General features: G+C 41.9%; 1 protein-coding gene across 6 annotated transcripts in view; it reads right to left on the bottom strand.

Annotated features, from left to right (window-relative positions):
- nav3 (neuron navigator 3) overlaps positions 1-26552 on the bottom strand; it is a 424334-nt gene that overhangs the window by 126806 nt on the left and 270976 nt on the right. For 5 of the 6 annotated variants that reach the window (XM_082510872.1, XM_082510873.1, XM_082510870.1 and 2 more), the window contains 2 exons: positions 19459-19576; positions 15691-15743 (listed from right to left, as the gene is read on the bottom strand). In XM_082510872.1, the coding sequence (XP_082366998.1) occupies positions 15691-15743; positions 19459-19576 (171 nt within the window). Of the gene's footprint in view, positions 1-2528; positions 2676-15690; positions 15744-19458; positions 19577-26552 lie in introns of those variants that run through there. The other variant, XM_082510875.1, reaches the window with a different exon arrangement.

The raw sequence follows: 26552 nt of genomic DNA, 5'->3' as shown, positions 1-26552 counted from the left end.
GTTATCCCTTATATTGCAACTGTCAAATACAAATGAGCCAAACACCTCAATTATCACTTTCTACGGGACAGAAAACAACCTTCTTCAAGACAAGACTGGAAAACCAGGCGTTAGCGCTTTGTAGCCCATGAGCACTGCTAAGTAATTGAAGGGTTTTACTTAAAATGCTACATCTCCACTGGAAAATAAATGCCACCTTACATCCTTCAGTCCGTTTTTCAAAAACACAGATGACTCAAGCTTCACAAACAGAGCCATTTTGTGAAGTTTTGGCATGATTCAGTAGAGTTATAGCTTTTGTTTTTAAACCATTTTATTTTGAAGCCAGTAATCATTATATGAATCCTTATTATTTATTATATATATTTATGTTATTCCACACCTACATGGAAACATAATTGCAATCCTGGCCATCGCAGCACTGGGAGATTTAACAGAGGCTCTTGTTTGTGCGTTGTGTCAGGAGAGTGACGGAGCCGACCACATATTTATTCACGGTTGCTGTTCACACCCTCGGCTGCAGCTCTGCAGCTCACAGTCGGACATATACCAACAACAACAACCTACAACAGTCAGAGCACCAAGTTTATGGCGTTATTTTTGTGCCCTATTCTGAGCGCACGTAAAAAAAATAAATAAAAATTGAGCGCATGTAAAAAAAAAAAATTGCAGGTGCAAGTGTTGCATTTTGATGAGAAATGTATTTTGAGCGAAGAAAAGCTCAATTTGAGTGAATAAAAATTCATTGCTGCGTTCAAAAAATGTATTTCAGTGTTTGCTATTATCCACACACACAACAGCAGCCCCTCAGTTTTTTGCATGTGTTGCTCGCGCTATCAACATTTCTGCCCGTGTGCGTTCAACTCTTTCTCTACACCAGGGGTGCCCAATCCCGGTCCTCGAGAGCTACCGTCCTGCAGCTTTTAGATGCATCCCTACTCCAACACAGCTGAATCAAATGGTTTGATTACCTCTTCAGCATGCCATCGTGTTTGGCAAAGGCCTGATAACAAGCCATTCATTTGATTCAGCTGTGTTGGAGTAGGGATGCATCTAAAAGCTGCAGGATAGTAGCTCTCGAGGACTGGGATTGGGCAGCCCTGCTCTACACCGTTATATTTGTGCCACAAAACCAGCCAATCACAGACTTGGATGCAAAAAATCTGGTTGGCTGTTCTGGTCTCCAATCAGCTCGAAATGACGAAATGCAATATCCCAGAATCCATTTCGTCCCAAACTCAAACGAGGCAGTGGCGGAGGAACACAGAGTGGCGGAGTTTGAAATATTACTCTGTCTGGGTCACAAAATAAACTTTTAAGATATTTTCATGCGAGAATGTTTCTGTGTAAACTTCAAATATCTGCTCGATTTATCAAGACGTCACATATTTGCATAAGTGCTCTAACGTTTTCGGAGATGCCTGTTACCCACCAGCTGACTGGGTGGTCTCTCGGGTTAAACATAATATAAAAGGCTGAACTGACAAAAAAATCACCGACTACACCACCAGGTATTATACGAAAAACCATAAAGCCTTCGAACTAAAACAAACGCTGTTGTGACAGTGATGTACACTGTCTTGTTGGTATATGGGGGCTCAGGGGCGATCGTGGCTCAAGAGTTGGGAGTTTGCCTTGTAATTGGAAGGTTGCCGGTTTGAGCCCCGGCTTGGACAGTTTCGGTCATTGTGTCCTTGGGCAAGACACGTCACCCGTTGCCTACTGGTGGTGGTCAGAGGGCCCGGTGGCGCCAGTGTCCGGCAGCCTCGCCTCTGTCAGTGCGCCCCAGGGTGGCTGTGGCTACAATGTAGCTGCCATCACCTGTGATACTAGAAAGTAATATTAAATAAATTCTAACAACAGCTGATCAAGCTTGAACGTGCTGCTGTTGTTTAGTGCAGCATTTCCTCTTTCTGGCGCAAAGTGGGCGATAAACAAGAGAGACGGGACTTCTGGCAGAAAAGCCGATCAGCTGACTGATCAGTTTCATGATAGAAGTAGCAACAGGAGAGGGAGGGGAGAGAATGAGAGAAGAACAGCTTTGTGCCTTTTTTCATTCTAGCTGAAGTACGGGACCAATCACGTTCCTTTCCCCCTCAATAGGGATGTATTGTAATTGGTCAAGCCCAGAGTTGATCATGACCAATTGGCTAATCCCCCACCTTTCATTATTTATACTGTTACAAAAACAAACAAACAAACAAACATAAAAATGAAAATGCAAAAACTGGGTGAGAGGGGCTGCTATTGTGTGTGTGTATGGATAATAGCAAACACTGAAATACATTTTGTTCACTCAAATTGAGCTTTTCTTCGCTCAAAATAAATTTCTCAAAATGCAACACTTGCACCTGCAATTTTTTTTTTTTTTTACGTGCGCTCAGAATAGTGGCACAAAAGTAAGGCCATACAAGTTTAAGCCGGAGAGGCGTGATTGCGGATGTGGCCCAGGTGCGTCCGGCCCACTGCAGCAGCTGCACCGTAGACCACGCCCCGCCACATACCCGACTGAGGCCGGCGAACCTTACCCCCGCGGCAGGAAATCGGGAGAGGCAATCAGCGCCCCGGCCCCTGGCCCAGCGACAGGGAGGTGTCCATCCGCCCTCGTGTCCAGCGGCGGCAATGAGCCGAGGCTCCCCGGCGGCTCGGCAGGCGGGCAGGACCGAACAGCACGCTGGCGTCTAGTGTCAGAGAGGCCGGACCGGACAGCACGCCGACCTCTGTCTCCCGCTTGGCAGGCCCTGCCGGCGCGCTAGCCTCGGGTAAGGACGCTGAGATTCTTTTTTTGCCCCAACACGGTAATGAAAGTTGACTGATGACTCAGGTGTATCCAAATAAATCCTGCAGACACAAACCACTGCGCCACCCTTTTAAGACTTTTCTCTAAAAGACCAAAATCGATACCAACTAGAGCTAAACAAAATTAGCTCTGCCTCAGAAATCCCTGTATCAAAGTTCATCTCTCTTCTTCCAATCACCCCACATGGCAAAAGATAAAGACTGTTTTTGTACCTATTAATTCCTCTTGGCACATGAAACCTAATGAGGCAGAACTCCTCACTTGTGGAGACAACACATAGTTGTGATACTTTTTACAGCCAGAACATACTTTATTAATCACTGCTGCTTTGAAATCTAAAGGTTTACATGGATAAAAAGCCAAATCCCTGTGCTCTCTAAAGGCCACTTGTAGTCCAAACGTCTAGCAAGCAGAATTAAACATGATTTTTCTTTTCCCCCCCATAAAAAGCCAAGGCCTGAAGGATACTACGGGTTAGAGTGGTTCACCACACATTCAGGATTTAGAGCCACTCAGCCTTTCTTTCAAATAAACCAGTTCTCTTGCTGTCCGTGACCTCTGCATCAACTCCCTTCATCAGATTTAGGGTCTGACACTCTATCTTCCACTGGTGTTGTCCTAAACCCCCATCTTGTCACTATCAACGCATCCACAGCAGGCAGCTGCTGACAGACAATGAATCAAAACGGATAAAATGAAACAGAACTTTAGTGTAGCTGATGGGCAAAGGGCAGGCTGGGTTAAAGCATTCTGTCTCATAATCCAGGGATCATCGCTCATCATGTCAAAACCCACAGCAAAGGAAATTTTTCCTCTCATCTGGTACTGGCTGAAGAACCATTTGGTGCAATATTGATCACAACATCAGTCGCCATAATCCCTTACCCTGTCTGAAATCCTTCTCTGCTGTAGCTGAAGATCTGTGGTTGTTGCTCATTTTTTAAATCACCATAAGAGTGAACCTCACACACCCAGATTTATCCAGCTCACTCAGGCTTACAGAGGTGATGTTTGTATTCACAGCAGCCTAAATGTTATGAAGCTCTGTGTCATAAAACTTTTCTAACACAAGAAAACCAAACTGAAATCATTCAATTCAAGTGGTTCCTGATTTTTATCACATCGTACCTCATATTCCTGTAAATAAAACTATATAGCTTTAGCAAAATCCTTTGAAGATGATGCAGCGCTAGCTCAGTCAGCATGTAAACACACATGATGTATAATCAACATGTGTGTGCCAGCACAAACCTATATCTATGGATGTCTCAATTAAATATGGTGGCGCATTTTCCAGTGTTTACAGCATCAAATAACTTGGAGGTCTTCCATGTGGCTTTGTGCATCTGCTGCACACACGGGGTGTGTGTCTGCATGTGTGAGAGAGTGAAAGCAAGGCAGACAAAGATGTTTTATGGATAAAAAAGTCTCTTCATCAATGTCTGGCCTAATCCCTTTAAATCCGTTTTCGCTGTTTGAGTCAAAACTCATTATCGCTTCAGTCAATGATGGAGTAATAAAAAAAATATTACAACAGTGATGCAATGCACACACAAAGATTGCTCCTACTGTCATTTCATCTGTCCCCCTTTATCCGTCTGTTCTCCCTTTTATTTTCTTTCATTTTGGGCACGGCTCAGTCTGAGCTACAGTTGGACAAACTCTAATCGTACATCAGTGACATCAGGAAAGAATCAGCGAGTTCTTTTATTTTGAATGCAAATATCCAAGAACTTCTCCAAAAATGGCTGATCAGCTAAAGAAACAACAAAAAAATTGTTTATAATCCTATAAACTAAGAAGAGACGAATTTTAAAAAGAAGAGTCAAAAATCTAATTAAAGCAGAGACTAAAATATTCCGAGTTTTAGTCCCAGCTGAAAAGCAGTGGAGTGACATTATTTGGTTAATGGAGCACACCTTTTAAACATACTGAATGGCATCAAGATAACCAATCTCACTTAACCTCTTCCCAGCTGATGGTTTTGCAAATAACTCTGTCAGCGAGTGACAGAAGAAACAGAAGTATTCTTGTTGTGTAAGAGAGTAAGCAAACACAGAAGAGGGCAGAGGAGCGGAGGGTGTTTGTCACAGACTAGAAGACAAGTATTTCTTGTTGGCTTTTAGGCTGACGCCAGGTATGTCCTTTGTCTTCCTCATATTCACTGTTGCAGTCCTGCTCTAAGAAGGTAAACGGCACCAACATGATGGATGGTATTACTGTTGACAGGTGACAGATTTGTCTGCCAGTCATGGCTGAGGCTGTTTCTCCTGCGAGGGTCAGTGAGGTTAAGATGCTCACTTATTAGGCCTGTGTTTGTATAACCTGCTGAGCAGCAGTGATGCAGGAGTGAAATATGCTGCCATTCACTCACTCTCTCACCCACTCTTTCTGCTCCATCAGCTGAGAGAGTTCTGTCCTTCAGTAAAATGCCTCAAAGCTCTGTCTGTAAGCTGCTTCTAACTCGCCACATTCAATGTGTCTGTTTTACTTTATTATGCACACCATATTAGATGTCCTTTCTGTTACTTATCTCGTTTAATCCTGTCCTCATTTAAATCATTTCAAATATCTCTAAAGACTGATACATATAACTATTTATGACAACACAATAAAACAACCTATAGAAGAAAAATAATAATGGGAATAATTCATTGGCCTAAAACATATGTAAATGGGTCCCACTTAGTAAGTTGTGATGCCAGAAGTCTTACAGGAGTCTTAAAAAGCGAGTACCAACAATAAGGCTGTGTTTTTGCTTCTGAACCTAAAATAGTGGTTTGAGAAACTCTTCTCAAGGCTGCAGAAGTCACGCAGCAGCATCTTCTCTCTTCTCACCCGCCACAGAAGATAAAACAGTGCTGCAGATTTTACAGCAGCCTTTCACAGATGTTGAATGTCAGATATGATTTAGTCTGCTGGAGTGGTCAGAATGTGGCCATAAATTTTTACTTTAAATTCCTTGAACTATAACACCACTTACAGCAGGTCCTGTTTTTTTTGTTGTTTTTGTTTTTTGTTTTCTGTTTCACTGGTTAATAAGGACAAGCACAGTGCGGCTGTTTAGGAACCAAAAGCTGGGTGTACACATTTGTGGTTAAACCCCAATAATCTGCAGAGATGTGACATGTTATAGTAGGTCCTTTGTTGAACCGACTTTGTGATAAATCAGCTGTAATCACAAAGAACTGCTAAGACATTTAAATATTCCCTTGTACAAGCAGTGAGTGGGCACTACTTTTAATTGTGTAAAGCCAGTGGAATGAAAACATAGGAATCACATGACTCCCATGCAAAACTACTGCTAAAATCATGAATTTTGACTCTGTAAACACGTGAAACACAGTTTTTCCTTTTTCCTTTGCAAGGCTGAGCATACTACAAGCTAGCCACTTTCTGTTCAGGCAGCTAGGAATGAAAATGATGCTTAAGGACCATTTGCAGCAGTGACACATCCAAAGTCATGCAGCCCGTGGCTGGGGAAGGTGCCAAGGGTCACTGAGGGCAGGGAGGTGGATGAGGGAAGCTACTGTAACAGCAGAAGGTTGGCAGTGAGTCATATGGTATAAACGTACAGAATAAGACAGATTGAAGAGTGACACGAGAAAAAAGCATTAAAGAAACCCATGCAAGCAAAAAACAGGTTAAGGACAGGGTGAGTGAATCGGTAGAGGACAGCTATTCCCAAACTGAAACAATCACAGGGAATACGGGTCGGTCGAGAAGGGTTGCAGCTGGTATTTCACAGTGAAACAAACTGAGGCAGATCAAAGTTTAGCAGTGCTTCACTGTGCCCATTTAACAAGCCAGCTCTTCGCTCCCTTACAGAACATTTGCCGATACCATTCAGCTATAATGAGTGATTAAAAGCTTCCAATTGAGACAAGTGAGCTTGTAACGAGCCCCAAGGTGCTCCATTTATACCACAACCATGTGAGGGGGTCCGTCGATGCCCAGAAAACAACAGAGAAAAAGACATATGCCACACGGATGCTTCAACACATATAAAGAGCAGAGATAGATAAGCAAATATTGTTCATCAAAGCACAGATGCTGGGGCATTTGGGTCTCTGCACCTGATCCAGTAAAAATTAGATCAAACTTAGACCTTTGGTCCCGAGTTTATTTTTGATTTAGTCATCCTGAAATAGATTGCAGATTTTCACTATTTCACTTATAAAGACCTGCTCTTACTAGATTTCTAGTTCTGTGAATGTATACTTTGCTAAAAGCTAAACAATTCCTCAGACGTCCACATGAACACGACAAAATTATCTCGTTACATAGATGAATTATAAAGATTAGGAAACACCAAAAGATGCCTCTAAAATTATAAGTGGCGCAAATACCCAGAGGTTCAACCCGATATCACAACAAAGCATGTAATAGGCAGTAGCAGTTGCAGTAAGTTTCAGTGGCAACAGCTGAGGGAGATATTTTATTTCAAGCCAACATGAAAATAATCACAGGAAAGTGTTTAAACAGACATATTAGCTCCCTTGCTTAATGGACTCTGACGATTAAAGGCGTGGACTGTACTTCATGTTTTTTGCTCACTATCGACTTTGTGGCTTTAAATATATCTCCCCCTGCTGGTAATGCAGCTTCTGCATTCGTATCTGCTTTATATTTTGAAGAGGCAAAGCGTGAAATGGACACGGTGGACCGGCATCTCTAATACATGTTTTGCTGTGAAACCGGGTTGAGAGGTTTCTATATAAGCTCTGCGTCACGTGTGTGACTTTGTTTTGGCTTTGATGGCCCATCACAGTAGAAGCATGTGTTGCACAGCTGTGTGATGATGATTAGTTAGTTCACTACTGCTGATCAAAATTACAGTAGTGATTTTTCCCACTGATCAATGCCACTCTGAAACACAATATTTCAAATATCAAATGTAGTTCCAGCAAATGTTAGCTTCTAGTTGAGTGTGCACCCTGTACAGTGATCCTGGGTGCAACCCTCTTCTGAAAAGATTATTACTACTATTATTATTCTCAAAGGTGTTACCTCAGCCTTTGATGCAGAAGGTATTTATTGATGTGTTTTAGATGTTTGTCCTATGGGTAAAAATTGGAATGTGAACCCTTCTAGTCACTCTCTACCCGCTCTGCCATCAGGGCATACAGACTGAACAATAAGAATGAAATATATTCGGTGTGGATGTAGCTTCAGCAGCTTAAACGGGCCATCTGCCTCCTCCTCCTTTACTCGCTGCCAGTCGCCGGGCATGCAAAATGACATCAGGGATGTTTCAGAAACCCTGAGTTCCCATCATCCCTTTGTCAGTGTATTTCCAGACCAAATGACTCTCATAATAGGCTAGTCGTCTGACAGCCAGGGCTGCTGTAATCAAATCAAAGACCAGAAAAATACTGTCACACAAATGCCAGTTGGTTTTGCTTAGCAGGAACCCAGGCCAGGAACTCAAATTAGGAACACAATCAATTAGAAGCAGAGATTAATAGCGAGCTGTGCCGACGACGAAGCGTCAGGCCAGTGAAGATAATGCCACTGAGCGACTCGTGCTGTTCGTCCTCGCGTCTGGCTGGTGTGCAAGCTGCCAACAGATGGAGCCCAGATGAAACTGGTGGACTTTTATAGTCTCCAAGAAACCCTAGAAGCAGTTAACCCTGAATTGCAGCACACACCCAGTCTAATCATGAGAGAAAGGCTAAAACGCTCAAAGTATACATTTGTAAATAACTATGCTGATCAAATCATATCTGGTTCATTTATAAGATTTGTAGTCACTGACTGCATAGATTTGTGCCATGCAAGCAGTATTGTTCCGGGTACCGAAATGCATCAGTGATTGGATGAGTGGGTAGTTAGTTAAAAACTATCATTATCTTTTAACTGCTCATCTAGCAGCACTCAGCTAATAATGTTATTTTGTCTAATACTTTAGTTAATGACCAAATACTTTGAGCAAACCAGCTTCAGCTAGACAGTGTATGTGTTTGTTAGTGCATCAAGAATTTATTATTTATTAAGAAATGTAAGGAAGCAACTTTTCTACTATAGTGTAGCCATTCTGAGCATGTTCGCCACGACATTTAAGCTGAACATTTGACTAACTTAAGCTGTTGTGTTTACTTCAAACTGAGCACTCTTTAAAGGTTAACAGCACAGAAATCTCATGGTTATGATTTGTTTTTATGTAATTAAAAAATTGCAAATGTCTGTTGCACATCACTAAATAGAAACAGTACTTCAGATACCAGTCAGAGGAGCTTACATTCCCTCACAATATATTGTGCTTTTTAAAGCACTTTAAAAAATGACAAGCAAAAAGACAAAAATTGTCTGAGTAGCAGCCTTTTTATATCACATCAGATTTCTTTTTCCTGAAGAGTGAAATGCACTGTATTCTAGCAGACATGCAGTGCAGTAAAATCTGACTGTGTACTGCAGTTTGACGCAATCACTTCAAATTAATCAAAAGAGAAAAATTTGCATTGTGAAAACTAAAAATATTGAGGGAGGTCCAGAGCTGCCAATAGCCAGTCTAAACATGATCCACGACACACTTGAAAAGTCAATAGCTCAAATGAAAAGCAGTACGAACGAGTTGATTAGCTTGGTGAGTTGTTTGATGGAATCTTTCCTACCAGGGCCCGGACAACCTTCTCCTGACTGATGCAGCAGCTCAGCATCTTTGTATTCATTCATGTTTGTTTTCTCCTGACATCCATTGCTGAGGTCGCTGGAAGCCACACACACACACACGCGCACACACACACACACACACTCCCTGAGAAAGTCAAACTGCACAGTCATCCGTATTGCAAGGAAGCACTCAGTGGTTTGCTAATGATGTCTGTCTATAATGAAGTGGATTAGTGTTGCAAGGCTTTAATATTTTCTGCTGAATGGGCCTCTTCTGCCATCCCTCGCCTGCCGTTCTCGTGTTTGAGCTCGATTCTTCTGAGAAATAATTTTGGGGAAAAAAAAAGAGAATCTCTCGCTCAATTCAAAAACCTGGGTGTGCATCTAATTTCTTTAGATGTCTGTACAATTATGAGAAACTGCACTGTCAGGGGGCATGAGGTTTTACATGACAGAGGGAGAGCAGCGCATGCCGCAGGTGAGGGAGATGAACAAAAACCCTGTGTGAGCCCTTTAATCCACAGAATGCATTTACAGCTTGACATCACAGGCATTTAGCAGATAGATGTCTCCCAGATTCAAAAATGAAAAGAGCATTCAATTCACTACAAGTATACTGGGGTGAAGACTATAGTGGGAAAAACGAAACTGGTAATTCCCAAACCTTCAGTTTCTACTCTCTATTGTTATCACAAAGCAGAAAACAGGTTAACAAAGAAACTAAAGTGCACTTTGTTGGGTTGACAGCCTCTTAGTATTAAAACCCAGTTGTTACAATCTCTCATTATCTTTGCTGGGTACTGTAGTGGCTGCAGATGTTCCTTCTGAGGCTGAAATCAGTAGCCCGCTGGATACAGTAGTGGATGGTATGGTCAGGTAGCCTAGCACTACTCTGTATTAACTAACATATTAACAAACAAGAAAACTGTTTTCCATTCCTGGAAGCATTTGTTTTACAGTACAGATGTGGCCACAGTAGAGGTCTGATATAATTTGCTTTCGCTTCACCTGCAAGTGACAAAAAGGAATCTGTATGCATTATTAAAATGATTAAGTCCAGGATCAAAGCATCTAAAAGAGGATATAAGAGACATGAGAATAAGTGTAACTATAACTTCAAGTGTATTATTTAAAAGGTTAAGCTTAACTGTGCTTCAGCTGTGCTATTTCCATCTCCATTTCAGTGTTATGCATGAGATAAATGGAGGCTTTTGTTATACACTGTATTAGTAAGGCGATCAAAGATCAGACTCTTTAACATATTGTTCTTAATGAGAGCAAATTAGACCAGTGAAGAGAACTTGAAAAGAGTTTCTAATAATTCATACTTCCACTGTTCTTCAGCATATTATCCCACAAGCCCATGAGCAGTCAAAGGTAATACCCTTTAGTCTTGTAATTATAAGGGCCAAGAACTCAGGGGCGATGGAAAGGGACTTCCAGTGTGAGAGGTCAACACGAAACGCAAAGACTGTGAAATCTATACTCAATGGAATATACTTTAAATTTTACCCTTCACTTGTATGATAAAGCATGCTTGCATGAAATAACATGAGAAGGGGGAAAATGACTGGACTGTACTGACTGTTTGTAGAAGATAACTATGAAACGCACATTTTACACAATTCACTTCAAAGACCAAATAAATATCAACAACATTTTTTGTTTGTAACAAAACAACAAACTGCTGGAAGTGACTGGATTTCAACTGACCTGTGGCCCTTTTTGTATTGTGAACAAGGATTTAGAGGGGAAAAAAAAGAGCGCATTATGTATGTAGATTAGCAGACGAGCTTGCAGATGCTGGTGTCGTGCTGGTTTCTGTTCATCATCTTCCAGCAGCTGCTCAGTTGGCCTCGCTCCACTCGACAGAGCGCCAGCGACCTACCAGTTAGAGAAACAGGCTTGTGACTCCAGGATCACCGCCTAAAGTCCCAAATGAGGGGGAAAAGCTGTGCAGAGGAAGTAAATCAGACTCATCTGTCCCTCCACTGACAGCTGTTGCTACTGTCATGTCTCTGGCCAAGGCGTTTAAGCTCCAGGTGTAAGGTGGCCAGTGGCAGATTTCCAAAATTCACAGCTCATGTCATAAATACACAGCCAAGAGTGAGGAAAAAAATAGCTTGATATGGGGAAAAGTTGTCAGTGAGTAACTTATGTTTCAAATTAATGTTAGTGGTCGAGCTCGCAGGATAGGCAACCCAAACAACATTGTTTTGCTCTCGGAAAGCCACCATATGTTCAAGTGTTATCACATTTATCTCTTAGGGTAATACAGTTCATTTGGTGAAGCCAAGGCAAAAGCAGTTTGCAATCTGGGATCATGTTCATACACACAAAACATAAAGCAGCCAATGGGCAAACCTGGACTTGATCACTGCTACGTGAACACACACATTAGACTGTGACTTCTGTTTTTAGGGCCCGAGCACCGAGAGTGCGAAGGCCCTATTGTATCTGCTCCGTTTCTTCCTCTTATTATTATTCAGGCAAAACAACGGCCTTTCCGAGGGCCTAAACATGGTCAAAAACTCATGAAATTTTGCACACATGCCAGGTCTGGTGAAAAATTGTGTATTTTAATGGTTTTACATATGAGCACTGGGAAATGGCTCTACAGCGCCACCTATGCCTTGTTAAATGCAGCCCTACGACCACATCGTTTGAGCTACATGTATGAAATTTGGCACACATGTGTATCATGCCAAGACGAACAAAAGTCTGTGGGCCCATTGACGCAAACCCAACAGGAAGTCCGCCATTTGGACGTGAAGGTGACATTTTGGCTCTAATTTTGCCAGTTCCATGCCTCGAACTTTTTCGAACTCCTCCTTGGGATTTGGTCGTATAAGCTTCATCTTTGGTCAGTGTCAACTACACACCTGGGCCATGTTAAATTGCGGAGCTTTTGAGTTTTCACAATATGGTGAGGCCGTGGCGCCATGGCGAATTTCGATGTCTCGCCATGAAAATCTTATTGCCTCTCATTTTGTCATACATTTTCTGACCTTGACCAAAGTGAACACATATGATAAGGCTCCACCCCTGAACATATTTCAACTGCCATATTTGACATCAGGGACAGCGCCACCTAGTGGGAACAGGAAATGTCATGTTTTACACTTTGGGGTACAGTATTGTGATGGGTGACATCTGCAGCCTCAAATTTCTCCAGGAAAGCCTTAAGAAGTTGGTCTTGGGTTACAGTGAAAACTGTGAGTTTTCGCGAAAGGGTGTGACCCCAGCAGAATGGCGAACTTTGATGTCACGCCATGAAGAAACAAATTGGTATAACTCAATGAAATCCAGTCTGATCAGTACCAGACTTTACAGGCATGATGTCAGACCCGCCCTGAACGGATTGATGTGCCCATTGTCGGGAATACGCACAGCGCCACCTAGTGGCAACAGGAAATGTCATGGCTTTAATTTTGTTGTACTGATTTTCACAGGTTCATCGTGGCCACCTCAAAAGCGGTGAATATCACAATCAGTCCTTCATGATGCTTTAGTGCGAAAATTGTGACTTTAAACTGAACGGCGCACCCTGGTGGCAACGCTGTTCACCATGAACAATGAAGTGGGTTTTCAGGGGCTTGGAAAGTTTAAAAAGTCTTGAAATTTGGTGCATACCTCCAATGTGATGAGGGCTTTTTTGCTATGTGATCATTTTCATTGAATATCCCAAAATGGCTCCACAGCGCCCCCTACAAAATTTCAAAACCACAGCCCCTGCTCTGTGTTTTATGTATGAGTCTGAAACCTGGTAAGCTTATGGAAGATATTAAGATGTACAAAAAAGTCTCTTGGAGCAATATCCCAAATCCAACAGGAAGTCAGCCATTTTAAAATTAATGTGCAATTTTGGCAACAATTTCCCCTCTTTTCAGGCACCGTTCTTTGACGAACTCCTCCAAGGGATTTCATCAGATTGATGCGATCTCCAGTGTGTGGAATCTAAAGACCTTTGTGATGTTAAATTGCGAAGCTTTTTGCATTCAGGGAAACGGGGTGGTAATGGCGGCACGTGGTTTCAATCACTCGCCAAAAAGCAGTAATCTGCTGTCAATCAAAAACACAATGTTCAATCTCTCCCAAAGGTCATAGGCGTGATGAGACTCGAGCTCGGAAATGTTTGTTATGCCATTTGTCAGTAATAGAGCGCCACCTAGTGGGACGCCTAACTAATCATGAATGAATGAGATGAAATGTTAGCTGGTGGTTAAATGCATGAATTCCATCAATGTGACATCAGATCGGACGTGCTGGTTTCAGGTGTTGGGCGTGGCTCGACGCGCCGGGGGTGCGAGGGCCCTCATAACGCTGCTTGCAGCTTTAATTAACTTTATTTTTCATAAAGTTTTAATGAAGTAAGAACTGATTATTAGCGTTGTTTCACAATACTTTGAGTCTTTTACAATCTGAAACGGGACCTGAAAATTTAACTGTACATGAAAAGAAAGACAAAATCATAGAAGCTGCATCCACCTGACCATGAAGGTTAGCGTGAACTTAACAGACTCCTGCTTCACTTTACACACATTGGTGCTTAGAGTGCTTTGTGCTTAACACGTAATTTAAATGTAAGATTAACATGATTTCACATATCCTAATTAGCAAGCTGCTATTTTACAGTATCTGCCATTGTAAAAACCTTCAAACACTGCTAGGTGGCTGCATCGTTGTAGAGTTGTTTGTATGTGCGTGACAGATTTTTCCTTCCTTTCTCACTCACTCTATAAGCAACTGTGCTTCCTCAAACTTCTTTTTCCCAAGCTGGCCAGACCCTCTGCAGTCAGAGCAGGTGGTGGATCAATGGGCTTAGTAAGCGACTGGGACAAAGAGCAAACTGCACGAACACACACAAACACCCGGAGCGAACGCTGGCGTATCGAAACACATACTTGCATTGCTGCAGAAGCTTGCCCTTAGTGACCAGTGCAAGAGTCTGGATTCAGCTGTTTCCAGGCAGGACTAGAATCATTTTATGTGACAAGAAAAATACATTTGCAAGAGTTTTATTTTTGCAGGTTTTAACACAGTGAACTCTCACACACATTAGGGGTCTGCAAGGTCTTGATGACTCTAACGTTTTCTTCCTTCCTGGTTCTTTAAACTTGTTTTTCCAACATAGTGCACAGTCTGCTTTCACCACAGCTGGACTCACCATGGAACAGCTGAAAACTGCTGTGTGAAACAAGTTGTAGAAATATGTTTCGGTTCATTCTGGTAATGGGATGCTTTTGGGAAGAAACAGTGATTTTATCAAATAAATGTTCTTGCCTTGTGTGGAAGTCCATCTGTTAAAATTGATCCATATGAGAAAATAGCACAAAGAGACACTGTGGTACACCTATGACAAAGGTTGACACACAGAGGACACACGCCGTTGGGACCAAACACACTCGTCGCCCCCAGTGTTTTATTAAGAAAGCAAGCCAGAGCAGCTAAAACTGCTTTAGTCACTTTTAATGGCAGGAGGGCAGATGCCAAGGGCAAACCAACACTACATAAACACTTAGTCAACTCTGGTTAAAGTGAGGGGTAATTATCTCACAGTGACGAAAATCAGCGGTTATGCAGCCGTCATCTCATTAACAGAGGGGAAACACGACACTGCCAACACCACTCAGCCGCAGAGCAGCCAGAAATACAGATTTTTCAAAATGGCAAAGAAGTCCAAGATGAAACTGTTTTTGGTCAGTTGGTCAACTGCGGTTAAAGTGGTCATCACCATCTTTCTGACCAGAAAAACAAGAGTCATGAGGGGCTCTGATCATATATGACTCTTATTTACTGCTAGAAATCTGTGGCTGGGTTCAGGAGAAGTGAGACTTTGCATATACAAGAGGTGGTGAAAGAATTGCCAACAGCAAAGCGTATTATAAAGGGAACTAGTTGAATCAGTTTTACTACTACTGCTAACTAGTCAGTCTGCATTTAAAAATCAGCACAAAACCAACAGATTGCAAACTCAAACCAAGTGTGAGTACTTTATACAATGTAACTTTTTCTCACTCAAATAATATATGAAACCATTACTTTATCTTAGCTCTTGATCACTTAAATCCAAATAGAAGTGAGAGCTGCTCATGACAACACTGTCTCTGTTAATATATTTATATCCACAGGTTTATAATGCTGTCAGTCGCTGTTGATGAGGGCATCTCCTAAATGCTGCCAAATCTGTCTTACCAGATAAATACTCTTCATTAACAAGCCGCTCTCATGCAACAGTGCTTTAAAACAATATAAGAGTTAGGCTAAAATGCACTCACCATTTGCGACTGGCTCCTGGGGCTGCTATTGATATCCTCCACCTTCTCATTCGCTGCATGAGAAAGGAAATGAAGACATGAGATTTTTACAGTAGACCCATACTGAAATTTAACATCCTGACATCCAGGGACTTTTGAGTTCAAGGTAAAAAATACAGCAGGAAAACTCTGAGATTAGCGCTGGAGAGTGCATGAGTGAGTGCGTGAGTGCACACGCGCGAGTTAAGGTGCAGATCAACTCCGGAGAGGTCTGGGAAGCAAAGCTACCTAATTCGTCAGCTGCCGCCAGAGAGTTACTGACAGGCCAGCTTGGCCTCATTGTCTGCAGGAGGGGTAAAGTTTCAATCTGTGTGTGTGTGTGGGAGAAAGGGGGAGAGAGGGAGAGACGCTGGCGTGAATGTGAGAGTAAGGAAGTGAGACAGGAGAAGATTTAGTGAGACAGACTGCAGAAAGGAAGAAACTAAGCACATAGACAAGAAAGTGTGTGTGCATGTGTGTGTCTGTGTGTGTGTTTAAAAGAAAGGAGAGAGAGTCCCACACAAAGTTTTGCCAAACTGATGAAGATGGAGAAAAAAGGAGAGAGCAAGCTATGACAGATGCCAGAAGAAGAAAAAGACTGTGTGAGAGAAAAGTGTCTGAAAGATGCTAATACTTTATTATATAAGAGCCACTGCTGGGTAACTTACTTGAAAAATGTGATGAATTACTCATTATTACTGTGTGGTTTCAGGCAGCTTAGCCAGTTGTCAGTTTGGGAGGAATTTACTACCAGCAGCTAGCATGGCAGCAGGGACTGCATTTGGCTGCTGAAGTCCTGCCCTGTGTTCAGGGTCTAACCGAATACAGGCTTATAAGCAGCTCATTCAACACTACATGTGTTACTGCCGTCCAAAATAATGCATAAGCTGAACAACGTCAGGATGGCACTGTTTGTCAGCGTCTTTGATAGATGATCCTTTAAAAATGTCCTGACATGTGTGTGAAAACAGCTTGGTTACTTGGTCCCTTCTCGCTCTGCTACGTCAAAGCTGAGGCGGTGGTATGTTTTTACTGCTCTTTGTCTGTCTGTCAGCAAGATTATGCAAACACCACAAAGCCAAATGTCAAGAAACCTGGTGCAATGATGCTCCTGTTCTCTATTAGGATTATTGGAGGTGGATTTTTAAATAATCTGGTTGCAAAATTAAATGCCATAAGCCAAAGAAGCCATGCCAACATCTTCAGCTTGCTTCCTTAATTTATTGCCCTCATTGAAGTTCAAATGGCTGTCTAAAGGAATGAAATGCATGGGAATCAAATTAAATCCCAATATTTCAGAGATCATTGCCACTAATTTAGAAATTCTATTAGATAAAATCAAAAGTTAATTTGGATAATCAGAGCAGGATACAACTCACACTGTGGGGAAGGTAAACAGGAAAGATGATTATAGCCCCACAGATAAATTATACAACTGTCATGGATCCACTGTGTATTCTGCAGCAGTTGTTATTTGGATATAATAATACGATCAAACAGTTTCTTTGGAATGGAGGAAACTCTGGACAAAATTAGCACGTCTATCACTGCCACACGTGTAGGATCCTACAGCACGTCATCGAAATGGCAGAGCTGGCCAAACACTGGACTGGGAAAAATTCAGTTTGAACTGGATCTTGATTGAAAGAGAACTTCCCTCTCCCTTTACTCCTTTATAAGTATAAACTCAAGCTATGAAGCAGGAGTAAACCTAATTTTATGACAATGTGAACAAATATAATGTATTGTATAAAAATGTAGAATCTCTCCTCTATGTGGTTTAATACCAAAATAAGAATTGGTATAAACAGACTATTTGTGGGGCTCAGTGGTTAAGAAATTGTGTCAAAACTGATGGTTTCTTCAAAGAAGGTGATTTTATTTTATTTATTACACTCAAGGAAAAACAGAATTTGGTGGGATCTGGTAATTTTTGGAAACGCCAACAAATAAGGGATTATATAAGAAGAAATATCCAGCTGCATCGAGGAACTATCCCAATGCTGTGTCATTTACAACTTCCAACAATATACCACAAAGCATCCTCATGGTATGAAAGGTGTCCCTGGACAAACAGGAACATCAGCAGTCTTAGGATAACCTGGGGGGAAAAAAACCTTCACGTTCCATGATGAGTCATCGGAGAACATTATTTCCAAAAGCCGGAAATTTGCCAGGGAAGCCAAAGGCGAATTTATTTAATACAAAATAGTTGATATTACTATCCTCGTTCCCTTACATAAAATGGTTTTGATTAAAGATGGTTTATGCTGGAAATGAAGGACTGAAAGAGGCACTTATGTGCATGCATTTTGGGAATGCTGCAAAGTATTTCCTTTTTGGAGAAGATGTTTGGGATTGTATGGACCACCAATGTCAGCAAGGCTCTGGGGTGCCTTACTGCAGCTGAATAGGTTTGTTGTGAGAGCATCAATGGTGTGTTTTGTAACTTGTGCCAGACTCTGAGATTATTTCCAAATCTTAAAAACTCACTGAACAAATGATGGACAGCTTTTGAGAAGCTTTTGTAGAGTTAATTGTAAACGTAAGATGCCAAAAAAGCAACTGGACTGTTTTTATGATTTGTTATCCAAAGACAAAGGAAAAGAATCATTTGATGTGTCTGATCCACATACTCACTCCATGTCTTTGTCTGACTTTTTCTTGTGTCTTTTTTTGTATTTTGACATTTAATTAAAAGAAAAAAAATCTAAATTTAAAAAAATAAGAAACCTGGTGCAAAGGTGGAAAACAGGCAAAGGAGGAACCCCTGTAATGTTAGATTGGGATCACCTTTTATTCAAACTACTGGAAGGATTTTGGTCTTAGAGGAGGAGGTTTACTCTGAGTCTTCATAACAATTGTATTTTAACTGAAATTGAAGTTAGTACAAAACCAAATAGAAACAGTCAGTTGACCTGATCCACCCAATTTATCCACTTATCCCAAAATTTATAGGAGGTCTATTTATTTGTGTCAGGAAACTGTTTGCCTCCCACTGCAACAACATCACTGGCCAGTCTTCAGTCAATCCTTCTCTGTGCAATTTCTGCTGAGACTGCAAAAATCATGACCGATATCAGCAGCTGCAGTTTTATTCCATCTATTTAATCCTAATCTCTCACACATGTTACACAGTAAGGTGTCGTCAAATGAAAACAGGAACAGAAGGAGAAAAAAACAGAGTGAGGGAATCAAGGATGGAGAGAAGCAGGGTGCAACAAGCCAGAGAGACATGAGGCACGAAAAAAAGAGACCAACAGAAAGGGAGAGAGAAGTAAAGACTCTCTGTACTCCAATGGGAGACACATGCCTCTGCACCCATGGGTGAGTTATAGATCTGTGCTCTTATAGTTTGCCCAGCACCCAAAACAAGAAAGAGCTGCTGTGATTTGGCCCAAATTTCAGACTGAGAAACGGCTTCGCTCCAACTCACCACAACAAAGCTCAAATACTGTGTCTGTGTGTTTGTGTGAGTGAGTGGGTGGTCGATTCATCCACCAAACAGAGCAAACTATAGACACACACACACTCTGTTGGTAATACATGGGCTTCATCCATCTGTACTTCATTAATATTCTTTTTTTAAATATTGAAAGTTAGACTCAAAGCAAGACTGTACACTGTTTGTATGAGAGAAGTCAGTGTTTCTGTCTCTTCATGACTGTATCTACTTTACCTTTTTAACTGTGATCTGCACAAAAGTGGATTAAGTTAAAACACTGAAAGAGAACACACACAGATGCTCACCTATGATCTGGATGATCTGTGCCAGCAGGACTCCATCGGTGACATCCTGGCTCAGGTCCTTGATGAGACGCGGACAGCCAGACTTGGCCAGGTAGTGATTGGCCCAGTCTGTGTAGATCTGTAACAACAGAACAAACACTCTGTCAGTTTGTGTGTATTGTTTTAGACCCATTAGTTACACCACACAGGATCCCAACAAATCATAACATTAGTTACGGGATGTCGAAAAGTTAAGAAAGACTGTACACTGAATGGCAGAAAGGAAGGGATGCTGAGTTTTGTGGCTTTGCTCTAAAGGCTACTTGAACCTTGCTGACTGTGATAGCCTTCAATCACAAAACCAGTGCTGAGATCCCCTCCCCGCCATCCATCCTATAACAGCGTTCTGCTCTGCTCCTCACACTTTACAAGAAAAGTGGTAAATGCCTGCCAGGGAATAATGTTCAAACACTCGGATTCCTTGCACATCTTTGCTGCTCAGGCACAAATATTTCATCAAGGTTTGACATTCGGGCCCAGACACGAACACACAAACACACAAACACACACTTCATCCTTAATACTAGTTCTCTATCTGATGCTGGCATTTGATTTTAAAATGACAGACTGCACAACTACTCTGTGTTTCTATACAGAATATTTAATGAACACCCAGAAAACTAGAACACTGCTAAACAAATTTGAAACAACTCAGAACAGATTTGAAAAGTCTTCCTTGATGTGTAAAACACAGATCCAGATGTTTGCAGGAACAGGTGAATTCACTTCCTAACTGAATCTTTCAAACCTGGAAGGGCAGCAAGTCATACAATCCTTTGCATTGTCGCCTAAAACTCTTAACAGAATCTTTATCTTTCATTAAAGCCCATAAGCTGACTGATAAGTGAAGCTTTGTCTGTTGAGATGCAGATAAGTCTTGACAGCTGTTGCACATTCACCAGGCTCCAGAGATGAAAGATGTGAATCACATTTGGCCTCCAAGTGCTTGGCCCCATGCACTATACAGAAGAATCAGTGGCTATGCAGGGCCAAGGATTTCCCTCTAGCTTGCAAACTTTACCCTTGCCCTTCAATCTTCAAGATTTCCTTCCAGACTTCTCTGACTAAGAGTCAGGCAGCAGTACCAGCTCTTCCCACTGTGATGTGGGTGCATTTGATGCAGATTTTAATAGACAGCCATAGATGAAGTCTTTCGTCCTAAAAGGCTCGAATGGAGATGCAGCAGCAGCCCATATAAAGACACCAACTGCTACAGCGCTGCTTGCTAAAGCTGTTCTTGTAATCCCAGATGAAAAAAAAAAAAAATCCAACACAGACCTAAACAGCAAGAATGACTTTGTGAAGGGAAAATCCCCTCAAAAATGTAAGATCATCCATTAGGGTAGGAATCTACAACTTAAAAAAGGATCAGATTCTCTTGAGTTGAACTTTGAGATTTAATCATGAATAACAAGTCTACATGAAGCTACACAGCAGCTCAAATTTGAGACATTTCCTAAGAAATTTCCATAAAAGCCAACCATTTCCCATGTTGAAGTAATCCTCACATCCCCTCATTTACCTCACACGCTGCTCCCAATTAAAAGCATTTCTCCCCCGCTCTTTTCTTTTTCTTGGAAGCGGGAAGTTTGCTCCTTTAAAGTTGCCGCCTCTCATACATTTGTATCTGTTGTGGTTTCCTTCAGCAACTTTGTCCATGATGAGAAGTCGTAAAGTGTAACCCAGAAAAAATGAGAGCCGTCATCGGGGAAACTCCCGTTTCAATATGAATGCTGGAAAACAGACATCCGTTAAGACCTGGTCGCAAAAAAGAGGCGCACGCTCGCAAATGAGGAGACTTGCGTAGACGCACTGAAAAACACACTGTAAATGCAAACCGCGTCCCATCGGGGGGCAAGTAAACAAACAGGAAAGAGAGACGGGGTGGGGGCGGCGAAGTGTGTGGGAAAAAAAGGAATAAAGAGTGTGTGGCAGCTACAATCACAGCAGGCTGCAGGAAATTTCAATAAGGCTTTTGCAAAATCTGCTCAACTGCTAAGGTCATCTAGTCGACACAAGCTCAAAACTGAAGACCAAAGATGAAGGAACGGGGGTTTGATTTGTATCATATTTAGCAGCCACCGTCTTCTGTTCCTGTTCCCTTTTAAGGATAAGGAAAGAGATGTTTAAGGCCTCTGCGGGGGAATGCAACCAGACACACTCATGTGAGCAGTGGTCAAGTTTCCATAAGACACACTTGGGTAGACAATTCAAAAAAAAAAAAAAAAATCAAGAAAAAAATGGCAAATTATTCACTTCTACTCATTGAACTGGTCAGTTTGTCAAATTTAACAGCTGGTGGCAATAATTCTCCAGTTAGATGCCATTGGACCATTGCAGAAGAAGAAGGCATAACCAGAGAGTCAAGATGCAAGTTTCATCTATTAATCTAACAGAGGTCAGACTCTCTCAGGCAGCACTCTTTGGTAGAGCAGTGTTAAGGTTAAATGCTTCATATGAATCAGAATTAGTCTGCTTTCAGTGTATTGACACCTCAGGGAAGCCCAAAGAACTTTTGTTTTTGCAAATATAAAACAGGTGGATGAACTTGGAGGGAGTAATCCCTTGAGGAAGGTGTGATACTCAGCAGATTCAATAAATTGGGTGAAATTAAGGCTAAAATAGCCAGCTGCTTCTGCATCTGCTGCAGCTCCTTGAGGGGTATGACTCTAATGTAAACAACATCTTCAGAGGTGTGCATTATCAACATGTTTACTTTCTGAATTTTAAACTTTGTTTGCCATGATGTGGCAGTTCATCTTGCAGACTGATAATTGTAATGTTTCATTGAATGAGATTCCAAGAATGCTCGACAGACCAAACGAGGCAGATGAAATATCAAATCGGGGACCAAGGCGACGCTGTTACAATAACTTGAATGAACATGCAAACAATTTCTGAATTGATTGAAATGGCTTCCAAACACAAAATAAACAGGTTAGTTTACACATTTTGTGTGGGTTGGGGGAATTTTGCAAAAACTTGTACAAACAGATCGACTTGTGCGACAGTTTTAGTAAAACTTACCACAAACTTTACCTTGCTTTTACTTTATTGCATAAGTGGACTAAGATATTCACTTTTCCTGTGGAGGAAATGTGAGTTGTACAATGTAAGCAAGTTTGTGACAGCTTACTCAAAAATGCTGAGTCACCTCGAATGTTTGTTTTGTACTACTAACCATCCCACTTTTGAACAGTGTTTGCTTAAAGATTCACATTCAAACTAAAATATGTTGGGAAAGCATACACCACCACACTGGAAAACCCACTTTGCTTTTGTCCACAATGCCACCAAGCTATGAAACTATATGACACACGGAGACATTGCTGTAACGCCTTTTGCTGTAGGAAAAACCGTCTTATGTTGTTCCAGATCTGTGTCTGGGCATTTTGGGATATCTGCAGTCAGCTGATCGGCTTCAAAGAGGGGAAAAAAATAAACTTCAGTAGAGCTCAGGCACAGCATGGCAAACATGAAGAGAGACTAAAAGAAATAAAGACTCTCCGTTTCTCACTCCAACTTCAGTTAGAAAGAAAAAGGTAAGAATGAAACAAGCCGATGTTTGGAAATCTAACTCTAGTCCTGACTCCAACATTGACCTGGGAGCTCTCCTCACCTGTCTCCTCAACCATCTGGTCTTACTATCTCTTCTCTGCTCTCTGAGCTTCTGACAAAGCGCACACATCAAAGAAACATTTCTCAAGAAGCTTGCCTCCTGTCACTGCGTGAGCATCGGCTCACTCCCATTTGAGTCTGTCAGCCTCCTGTACTCGTTAACCCCTCCTCGCTGAGTCCCAATTGCTTTGGGAAGCAGCAGCTGGCACTACGACAGAGGCAAAACATCAGCAGTAACGCCACCTTCAGTGGTGCTGACTGAGACTACTGACATCATAGACTGACACACATGCTGGGTGAGACAACACACGCATGCATACAATACAATTTCCAAATGCCCCAGCTTCTCATATGCAAGTAAACACACACAATTATTCCCCCTCCTCCTGGCCACCCTCCTTCCTCTTTCTCTCTTTCGGCAGCCAGCATCAATCAGCAGAAGTCCAGTATCTCTGGTGATCTTATCCTTATTGGTACCACATGAAGTAGCTCTCGCCTCTTTTTCTCCACCTGCTCTGCAGACCTCTCTTGTCCCCTAGCGCACCAGGCTTCCCAAATACTACTAACAAGCAGCTCTTACCCCCGGAGCAGACAAACTGCCTTCAACAGTCCTGATCACAATGCAGTGACTACAGCTACGCAGGTACTATTGGCAGAGTCTGCAGTGGCGCTGCTCAGCCTCCGGGGGGAGCCAGGTAAAAAGAGAAAGATGAGATGCAGGAATGAGGCACAAATGGGGAAGAGAGGAAGTTCACCTATAAAGTACTCACTGTATTCATTAATGTACTTCTACTGAATGACTGTTAATGTATGGCCTCTTTAATCAGGGCATCATTCCAAAGCTGTCTAATAAATTAAGAGCTTAATTGCATTCAAGGAGTTGGAGCAGATACACAGTCACTCGGAGGACATTTAGCTGTGTAATGCCGTTTGAAATATGCAAGCCAGGAGAGAGACGTCTCTTCTGTGGCTGCACTGGCTCAGAAACCAACTTGGCACCAGTGCCGCTCCCGCATGGGTCCTAAATGTAATTAAACACAACATGAAGCCGCATTAAGTAAACGAGCAGTGAGCCAATGGAATCAATGGTTCCGCCACCATTCTCTACTTCATCTACGTCTGGTTCATGACAAACCAAGGGCTGCTTGGATCAGACAGAAGCAACACTGGTTAAAAAAAAAAAGAAAAAAGATATCCACAAAAGCTCTAGCTCAACAGAAAATCTGTACTGGTTGTACTGTTCAGCTGACAGGTGATCTCTGATAGGATCCAAATAAGTAGAATTTGACAATTTCTTCTCCTGAATGTGCGAAAGAATAATTTCAGCAGAAGAGTCAGCAGGTTGGCACTGTGCTTGTAATACCTGGCTGCAAATGCTCTATAAAGGTAAGCACTTCAGCACATGAATGTTAAAGCAGAGCTCAAGCATCAAATCCTGCACAGGTCTTTCTTCGCAGAGAATGTCAGACAATCCAATAAAGTAACAGTAAACTTATTCAAGTAGAGTGAGGCATCGCAAAGTAGTGCTGAAGAAAGTTCAGTAAATGACTGATTTTAAATTTGAAAGCAGTGTGCTACAGAGAGCCAGCTAAGGAAGAGTGGAGGTCATCATTTCTGACTGTCGAGTTTGAGTGGCTTGAACTTTTTAAGATGTAAAGTGCATCTAAGCCGATGCTCTTTAAATAGCAAATTCTGGAGGAAGCAAAAGCGTCAATCTGTTTCTGTAGGCTCAGTAAAAACAATGACTTGCATAACGCTCGACATTCTGAAGTTCTGCTGAAGACGACTTCCAAACCAGAGGGAGCCATGACATTTCAGGGCAATAACTTTTGGAATGGGAGCAACTGACAATCTGCAGCTGCATTATCAAAGCAGCTGGAAGCCATTTCTACCATGAAAACCTTCCTGGTGTTTCCAGGGATAAGTCTGACTCACAAAATGTTACCTCACATCTTCATTATCTTGTTCTGGCATAGCAGAGAGAGGGAGAGAGACCTTCAAGCCCACCTAATCTAGAGGTAATAGGAGCAGGCGGCCATCCAGCAGGTTTTACTCCAATCTTGCAAAAACCCAAGTGGGGGGAGTTTACAAATCATAGACTCAAAGTTTCTTTGTGGCCAGCCTGGCGCTATGAGGGATCAAAAATAAGAACTTTATTTACAGGATGTATAATTCTGCAGAAAAATACAGGATTGGACCTAAAATCTGGAGGCCATGAACGGGATGAGTGGGAAGCACCTTTGTTGTTATGCCAGCTGTCAATCACAGCCAAGCCTGGATATGTTGGGTTCAGATATGTGGGGCTGAGAGAACAGTCACGTTCAATTTACAAGAATGGTGAATCAGAGTTACCCGGGGACAAAACACACAAGATAAAAATTAAAGAATAAACGAGAACAACAGTTTATGCAAGCCTAAAAGAAAAGGAAGAAGAGGCTAATTAAGTCAATTCTCCTTAATTCTCTGCTCTTGGGCTCTTAAATAAAAGTATTACTCAACATTTCCTGTGAATTTATTCAGTGTGCATCACTGTTTGCTTGGCTTTATCTTTTCCAAGGAAAACCGATTAAACGTGTGTCTGTTTCAACGTCTTGCTGCAAATTCGCCCAGCTGGATCCATTTATACCACTCAAATTTATTGAGCATCTCCATGGCAGACAATGGACATGCAGTACTAGCACCAGAGTAGAATGTGAGTGTGAGTACATTTTATACATTTTCTAAGCTATTCTAAACGAGTCAAAGCAGTAATTTGTAACTTTCAGGCTAGTGCTGACCACATGACATCACTGCAATCAGCCGATAACACTAAAGAAGCACATGCTGCTAAAACCTGAAACATTCAGTCATCACTTTCTCATGCCACAATCTGCCAAGCCACATTGTCATTTCAGGGGAAACCCTGAGCAGAAAATGACATAATTGCACGGCTGGGAGAGGTTTGGACACACAATCCATGCTGGATGTGCTTGTGCGCGTCAGTCAGCGCTGATCTCCTGTAGTTCAGCAGGACTGAAGGCCAAAGAGCAAGGAGAGGAAGATGGAGAGTGAGAGAGGGATGCTAGCCAGACAAAAAGGAAAAGAAGCGGCAGCTCCAAAACAGCCTCGAGACAGATGAGCACAAACACAATTTAGAGACAGACAGCGGCAGGCAGACCGTATTCAGACAGAGATGAGTTTGTTGGCCAATTTGATAAACTGTCTGTGGTTATAAGCACCAATTACAGACAATCATTTGCCAAAGCAGCAAAATTTAAGGTAGCACAGAGGGGAACTATTACATCTTGCTTTCCATCACTCTGTGCCAGGAAAAAGGCTCAAATATCTCTTATCATTCTGTTTTACAAAGCCAGCCTGGCACAAAAAAAACTAAATGTTACGCTAACTATAAAACACCAAGTATAATATAACTCTGGGGCTGTGACTACGAGCATCAG

This window comes from Aulonocara stuartgranti (assembly GCF_965226115.1).
Source record: "Aulonocara stuartgranti genome assembly, chromosome: 17".
Taxonomy (NCBI): Eukaryota; Metazoa; Chordata; class Actinopteri; order Cichliformes; family Cichlidae; genus Aulonocara; species Aulonocara stuartgranti.
Note: the sequence above shows the minus strand (reverse complement) of the source record. Positions and strands in the feature narration are given on the sequence as shown.